We start from the raw sequence: 7,773 nt of genomic DNA on the forward strand, positions 1-7,773 counted from the left end.
AGCTAACGCTCTAAACCGAAAGGATAGGGCAGAGAAGGCCAGGACAGCCATTAAGGAATGGGAGATGGTGGACACCCTCAACGAATTCAACCTCCGACCATCGTCAGAAAATGGGAGTGCACGATTATATGCCCAAGTTGCAGAGCTAGCACTCCACCAAGAAATCCTACTAGCTCAGACCTTTGAGCAAGATTGTGAGTTCATTCGGTACCGAATCCTAGAAGGAAAGGCGTTACCAGGAAGGACAATTGAGAAGGATAACAGCCTGAGATTCAAGGAAAAGGTATTTGTACCTAATATTGAGACCCTTCGAGAAACTGTACTCCGAGAAGCTCACCATTTGAACTTCGTAGTTCACCCTGGCCGTACGAAGATGCATCATGACCTGGAAGAACGTACTGGTGGGAAGGAATGAAAAAGGACATAGCCCGATTTGTATCTACCTGCTTGGTGTGTCAACAAGTCAAGGCCGAACATCAGAAACCGGGAGTAGACCTCTAACCTTTACCAATTCCAACCTGGAAGTGGGAGCACATCTCGATGGATTTCGTGACTCGATTGCCAAGATCCGCCAAGTCCAAAATAGCCATTTGGGTGATCGTGGATCGACTCACCAAATCCGCGCATTTTCTCCCTGTCAAGATGACAGAGAACGTGGAGCAACTGAGCCTGTTGTACATTCAAGAAATCATATGACTACATGGAGTGCCTGTCTCAATAGTATCTGACAGAGACCCACGTTTTGTATCACATTTTTGGAAGGGATTACAGAAAGCGTTGGGAACAAACGTAAGGCTTAGTACAGCCTTCCACCCACAAACAGATGGACAAACGGAGAGTACTATTCAGACATTGGAGGACATGCTGAGAGCCTGTGCCCTGGATTTCTCCAAAAATTGGGAGCAGCACTTACCGTTGGTAGAGTTTGCCTACAACAACAGCTACCAAGCAAGTATTGGAATGGCACCGTACGAAGCTCTCTATGGCCGACCCTGTCGATCCCCAGTCTGCTGGACAGATGTTGGAGAAACGGGATTGATTGGACCTGACATAGTACGGGATACCACAGAGAAGGTCAAGACCATACGGCAAAGGATCCAGACCGCTCAGAGCCGACAGAAGAGTTATGCGGATAAAAGGAGCCGACCTTTATCCTTTGTAGTAGAAGATCATGTATTCCTGAAGATCAGACCGAAGAAGGGAGTCATCAGATTTGGGAAGAAGGGAAAACTATCCCCACGATACATCGGACCCTTCGACATTGTAGAGAAGATTGGGAAGGTTGCGTATCGTCTAGCCCTGCCGCCACAGCTAGATAGAGTGCATAACGTGTTTCACGTTTCAATGCTTCGCAAGTACCTCACCTTACCCACCCATGTTCTCAATTGGGAAGACATCACCATCGAAGACGACGCGACATATGAGGAAGAACCCATAGAGATTCAGGACCAAAGTGAGAAGGTGATCCGGAATAAGACCATCAAATTGGTATGAGTTCTGTGGAAGCACCGTGGATCTGGAGAAACCACGTGGGAGAGAGAAGAAACCATGAGAGCAAACTACCCTCACCTATTTGAATCCGAGCGTACACCTAATTTCGAGGACGAAATTGTTTAAGGGGAATAGGTTGTAACAACTCTGATATTTAGTAAATAAAAATTTCGTTGTTTATTCAAATTCTTAAATTTCTCTTGGATGGATTATTGATTTTCTTGTTAACTCTGTTAATCCATCATACTTAGATTATATCTCTTGGCTAATATAGTTAGCTTCTAACCAATTAGTTAGAGAAACCTAACTACTAAACCATTTAGTTACCTTTTAACCATTACCCATTGGACGATAAAAGTTATGGAAACTTTTATCCATTGGACAATAGGATTTTCATTAAAATATCTAAGTTAGATTTGTTAGGTACATATATACAATTATATATAGATATATATATATATCCACATGATTAAAAGGACATGTAGTCTTTCAAGGTCTTATTTAAGTATTCTTTTTATCCATTGGTTAATAACCGTTAGGGAAATTATTACCCCTTGGATAATAGGGTTAATCTTTCCAATAAGTACAAGGGTTATTAAACAATCATTTTCTAGATTTCTCATGTGTTGATATACTAATATATATATGTGTGTGTGTGTGTGTGTGTACTTTATATATTAATACCATAGATTTCCTAGGTACACTAGTTCATTATTTTAATAAGAGACATGTGCTAAATTGGATTATTTTAATAGGGGATTTTGACCTTATAATTTTTTATTGGATACTTGGGATCTACATAGATTGCATGGTACATACTAATATCTATATTTTTGTACTTGGTCTTATATATATATATATATATGTACACATGTGTTTAATTGAATTGTTTATTAGAAAAATCTTAGTTTTAAAATCCCATAGTACTCTAAGTACATTATTGTATATATATATATATATATATGTACTAGTACTAGGAGAGAGAGAGAGAGGGAGAGGCCGAGAGAGGGTGAGGGAGAGAGAGAGTGATGTGTGTGCTTGTGTTGCTCATCCTTTAGCCAACCTCACACACAATCCTAGTACTACATGACAACCAAATCTTGAAATCTTCCTAAGATCTACCCAAGTACAAAATCTAGTCATTCAAGGCCTTTTACCCATTGGACAATAATTGTCAGGAAAAATTTTATCCCTTGGGTAATAGCCAAGACTTTTGCTATAAATAGCACCCTTGTCAAACCATTCAACTCACACCTTCACCTAGCAACTTCTTTCTCTAGAAAAAGATTTGTGTTCTTACTTTGTTTTTCTTGTTCTTGAGCATTCTTGAAGTTCTTCCTAAGTTCTTCAAGAAACTCATCCTAAAACCCTTTTCGATCCAAAAAGTTCAAGTAGTTTAGTCAAGATCAAGTTTCGAGAGAAACCTTTCTCTTTCGAAACTTCCGGAAGCATACCGTAGGAGGTTACTCCGCCCGATCGTCAAATTACTTTCCGTAGTCGCCACTACCGCCAAGAAGAAAGGTAGAATCCCTAGACCACTAACTCTACGTATAGAACCATATGTTAGAAAGTAGAATGTCCTTACTCTTTAGTTCAAAGTATAACTTGAAGTATTTTTAAGTAGAGAAGGTTATCTATCGTTTATTATGTTTAGAATGCATGATGGTTAACAAACTCGTTTTGCTAATGGTGGTATGAACATGTTGAATAATTGGCTTTTACTTCAATAAACATATGTTGCTTAGAACTTGCCAAAAAGGAAGAAAGAACAGCTTTCGAAAGATAAAGACTTAATCATTGATAGAAGTATTCGTATTTTGATCTTTATGATAGTTATGAGATTGCATACATGAATTGCTTGTATTACTAGTGGTGTAATATTGAGTTGGATGATCTTGTTAGTTTAAAGATTTCCATGAATGATGTCGTATGTGAAAAGTCCTACCGTGGAGTCGATGCATGAAAACGAGACACGAAAATCGAGAAAGTAGAAACATGACACCTAGGGTGTGGTTAATGAAAAGGCGTGTTTTGAAAAGGTGAAATGTTTTGGAAACCGCAATGTGACCGGACGTGGTAGCCCATTGTGTGATATGTGTTTTGTGTGCCAATGGGAACCTGGGACGGCGGAACCATTGTGAGGATACTCGGGAGACCGGAACGGCGGAACCGAGGTTGGGTGTGTGGCTTGGTTATCCACGGAGAGGAGCCAGTGCAATGTGTGCCAATGGGAACCCGGGACGGCGAAACCATTGTGAGGATACTCGGGAACCCGGAACGGCAGAACCGAGGTTTGGTGTGTTAAAAACGATTTTGAAAATGTGACATGGTTATGAAATGTGGAAAATGTTGACACAGTCTACAAGGAGTTGCGTAGGAGAAACTCAAAAAATCATGGACACCAACATTAGTTTGGATAACGAATGTGGATGTGTCATTATTTGTCAAATATGTTTGAACTATGTGGAAATCGTTGATTTTATGGTTAATGTTTGTAAGTTAAGGGTTAGAGGGTATGGGTTACTCTATTTAGCGTTGTACCTCACGGTGTTGCCTTTTTGGTGACCCTGACATATTATATTGGTGGCGACGCCGGTATAATATGTCAGACCTCATAGATGAACATAGTGAACTCTACACCTTGGAGGCCTTTGGAGCCGAAGAGCTAGCCCGGATGGAGGAAGAAGCGGAGCAGTAGTTAGGAACCCTAGTTCCCTCCTTGTTTGTCTAAAAGTACTCTTGTAAGACTTTGTGATGTAATAATGAGCCAGACTCACTTGTTTTTGTAATAAAAAGTCTTATTAACGTACCCAGAAATTGGGGGCGTTACACTATCGTTGTAAGTTGATTTGTGGTTTTCATGTTCTTTGGTTATTTTCAATGTTGATCTTGTTACGTAATAAGATTGTATCTTTAAAATTTTGCCCTAACACTTGAGAGACTTCTTATAGAACAAATTGAAAGCGTTGCGATGCCCAGATGGGTCTAGTTCACATCCCATATCAGAGGGTGTGATTTTCAGTCAAGCTATAGGACCTGAGCGACCCGGGCGTACTCGAGGGCTAGGCTTAGGAGCAACGAAGAGTAAGCTGGTTGGTGCGAAGAATAATGATCAAGCACCGTCCCAATCCTCCACCGAACGTGATCGAGAGTTTATGAAGATGAAATCCAAAGTGCAAAAGATGAAAAGGTTCTTAGAAGCTATGGGTTACACAGATGACGATTCAGATGAGTTCAATGATTCACCCAACGAGAATGTACCATATTCATTTTCATGAATTAATATACTGAATATTGCATTTGTTCCTTATGGCATTTTCTTTGCTAAACTTGACTTTATATGCACTTAATTATTAACAGCATCCGGATGCCTCTAGCGCGCACCGCGAAATGACAGTTGGCAATAACCAAGTAAGTCTAGAAGAGATAAATCTGGCACACTGGTCGCAGCTAGAACCAACTCCATTTCCACGACCGAATCAACAGGCTGATTCTCATCATCAGTGCGAGGTAAGTTGCACAATTTCTTCATCTCTCATTTTCTCTTTTTTTCCCCATACATTAATATAGTTTTTGTGATCTAATTGGGATATCCTAGCCGGGATCTACGGTTGCTGCTAACCTTGCCATGTGGAAGCAAGCTGAGGCAAGTCGAGATGCTCACAAGGTGGGTTGCACCATCCTCTTATAAGCTCAATAATCTATTGTAGTCATCTTTCTTTTAGGCTGAGAATAGTTTTCTTGTTGATAATTGGAATCATGAGCTAAAGCTTTATTTCTGACAATGTGCTTGTGTTGTATATGTTAGACTACAAAAGTCACAAACAAGAAGAGAAGAACATCGTAAAATGGTTCAAATTGAGTTTCTTTGGGGCATCTTTGTGTCAGTTTTTGCTGCTTTCGCTGTGAGTTGCTGCTTCCACTTTCTTGCACTCTATCTCCCCATCATATTTGTGCTTGGACTGGTATACTACTACTATAAGTAGCCTTAGCAAGAATTTAATGAGCAGTATTGGCGCATAGTTTTTGTGAATCTGATTGTGGTTGTTCGTTGCACTCTGTTTGTGACTGGTTTTTGCACTTTGTTTGTGACTGATTTTGTGAAGATGCACTCTATTTTGTGACTGGTTTTTGCTCTTTGAACTTGTGAAAATGCAGCTCTTTGAGCTTAGGAATTGCAGGTCTCCAAGGGAATAAATGGACCAATAGATTAGATGGATCAATGGAATAGATGGATTAGATCACACACACCCAACATACACACACACACGGACCAATAGAATAGATGGACCAGATCGCAACTTTCCTGATCCCCTCGAGGCATCTCTTAAAATCCTCCACAGATCCTTAATGTTATACTTTCCTTTGATTTAAGTGCCATTCTTGATCGCATGGAGCTACATGAGCTGTTTCCAAAATTGCAGTAACTTGAACATTAAGAAATGAAATCCATAAGCCGGGTTGATCCCATGGATAACAATGAGTTTTTCTTAATTGCAGTTAAATTGAATACTATTAAGAACCGGACTCGAAGAGCTTTCACTAGCTACAACAAGCAACTTGCTAAATAGGAATTGAATCCGTAGAAACCCCTATCACAATGCATTGAGCAAGTCATTCTAGTAGTCAACTTACATAGTGAATTCTGTATACAAGGAAGATACAATGTGTACAAATCAATACAAGAAAGGAAGGAATAAAATCAGGAGAGAAATAAGTGGTCATTTGATTTTGTTTGGCCTATACTTAGGGGTTGTCCCTTGGAGTGTTGTGCTTTTCTAGGGGGCTATCCCTAGCTTTCTTTTGCTTTGTTTAGCTGCTGCTGTTGTCCAGTTTTGGCTGTCCCTTCAGCTATTTGCTAGGTTGCTGCTGCTGTCCAGTTATCTGTTATGTTGCTACTATGCTACTTCAGTGATCATGCTGTGTTTTGGCTGCCCATTGGCTGCCCTATTGCTTGATCCAGCTCCAGATTGGACCTGTATCTTCTAGATCATGTGGATGGGGTTGAATCCACATGAGTGTATCCAGCTGCTGCTGTCATTCCTGTTTTGTTCTGCTATGTTTTGGATATTAGTACTGCTGTCCTGGTAGGCTGGTCTGTTATGTACAGTCCAGTAATTGAGGGGTTCCGCTACTTATCAGAATTTGAAATGTTATGCTGCAATTGAAGTGTGCTGCTGCTGCAATTACTTGTCTATCATGCCTGTTTGTTTTCTGCAAATGAGTTTAACTGCTGATTTGTAGAATGTTGAGGCTGCTGCTGACCTGTTTTGCTGCAGTTGTGTTGGAGTCAAAGCTAGCTATTTTTTGTGTTTTGATGAAATGCAAGTTCAGACAGATTTATTAATGTGCGTAGTGAACGATTTGGGATTAGTATTAAGATAAGCGGATTACTTTAGCATGCAGTTTTTCACTCCTTTTTCTCTTTTCTTGATGAATATATACATACATTTTCATCTCCATAAAAAGAAACCTTATTAGTATTTCTTACTCCAAAGCATGACGTACGCCCTCTTGAAACTGCTGAACCGTGTATCCCCTGTATCACCGGATAATATATCATACACTTGTTGGTTCAGTATGATAGGAATCAATCGGTGCCTAGTTTGAGGGATGTTTACATAAAAATATGATAGTTCCTTGTGTGTTTTTTTTTTTTTGTGGGTTTCTTAGTTATGTTACTTGTTACATGACCTATGTAATTTCAAGTGATTTTACTTTCCAACTTCCATAGATAATTGATCATGCTTTATGTTACTTGATTTTTGTGGCTCTTAGAACTCATTGTGTCATTGAGTGCTTATGTTACTTGTTATGCTTCTCGATTGCTGAACTTCTTGGTTTGGCTTGTATGTGGTTTCTTTTAAGTGTCATCAAGCTCTGTCCTTGTTTTTGGCTACTAGTGGTGAGTTTTTCAATATGTTTGAAACTGTGTTCATGACGGAGCTCATGCTTTGCAGTTTGTGATTGTCTCTTTGTTTGGCTAGTGTTTGCTCTTCTTTGGGGGGTATAAGTTCTTCACTGGAGGCAAGAAAAACAAGGAAGAGGTAGTGTTCTGTAATCTTGAAATCTTAAGTATCAGATGTTACCTGTTTATTCAAGTCTGTTTAGGGATTATTTGTTTTTCAACATTGTATGTTCATATGGATAAGGCATTCTTTCGTTTTTCTGCACTGTTGCTCTTTTTAGTTCTCCTTTATGAAGTGTTGTTTCCATAAAGATTGGGCCGGCCATGAAAGTACCTCAAGTAGAAGTGAACAATGCATTCGTTATTTAGAGATT

The 7,773-nt window shown here is 39.6% G+C and overlaps 1 protein-coding gene across 4 annotated transcripts; it reads left to right on the forward strand.

Moving 5' to 3' along the window:
- Window positions 1–4,366: 4,366 nt before the first annotated feature.
- On the forward strand, window positions 4,367–7,740 carry LOC131308128 (uncharacterized). 4 transcript variants are annotated; one of them, XR_009194323.1, is made up of 5 exons: window positions 4,368–4,748; window positions 4,852–5,001; window positions 5,090–5,158; window positions 5,300–5,396; window positions 7,452–7,729. XR_009194323.1 is itself a non-coding variant. In XM_058334948.1 (4 exons), exons 1-4 carry the CDS (start codon window positions 4,647–4,649, stop codon window positions 7,476–7,478), a joined length of 348 nt encoding a protein of 115 aa, XP_058190931.1. In that variant the 5' UTR covers window positions 4,367–4,646; the 3' UTR covers window positions 7,479–7,727. The 4 variants fall into 4 exon arrangements, 2 of the variants coding, with proteins under 2 accessions (XP_058190931.1, XP_058190930.1); XR_009194324.1 differs by having other exon boundaries at window positions 7,479–7,726; XM_058334948.1 differs by lacking the exon at window positions 5,300–5,396 and having other exon boundaries at window positions 4,367–4,748; window positions 7,452–7,727.
- Window positions 7,741–7,773: the final 33 nt, after the last annotated feature.

The sequence above is a fragment of the Rhododendron vialii genome, chromosome 11a (genome assembly GCF_030253575.1).
Source record: "Rhododendron vialii isolate Sample 1 chromosome 11a, ASM3025357v1".
Lineage (NCBI taxonomy): Eukaryota > Viridiplantae > Streptophyta > Magnoliopsida > Ericales > Ericaceae > Rhododendron > Rhododendron vialii.

What these genes read in the sequence shown, in the direction of transcription:
- LOC131308128 (XM_058334947.1), top strand. Translation starts at nt 4,647, where the DNA reads ATGAAGATGAAATCCAAAGTGCAAAAGATGAAAAGGTTCTTAGAAGCT. An exon ending in ATGATTCACCCAACGAGAAT is followed by an intron (nt 4,749 to 4,851) that starts GTACCATATTCA and finishes AATTATTAACAG; the next exon opens with CATCCGGATGCCTCTAGCGC. An exon ending in CAAGTCGAGATGCTCACAAG is followed by an intron (nt 5,159 to 5,299) that starts GTGGGTTGCACC and finishes TGTATATGTTAG; the next exon opens with ACTACAAAAGTCACAAACAA.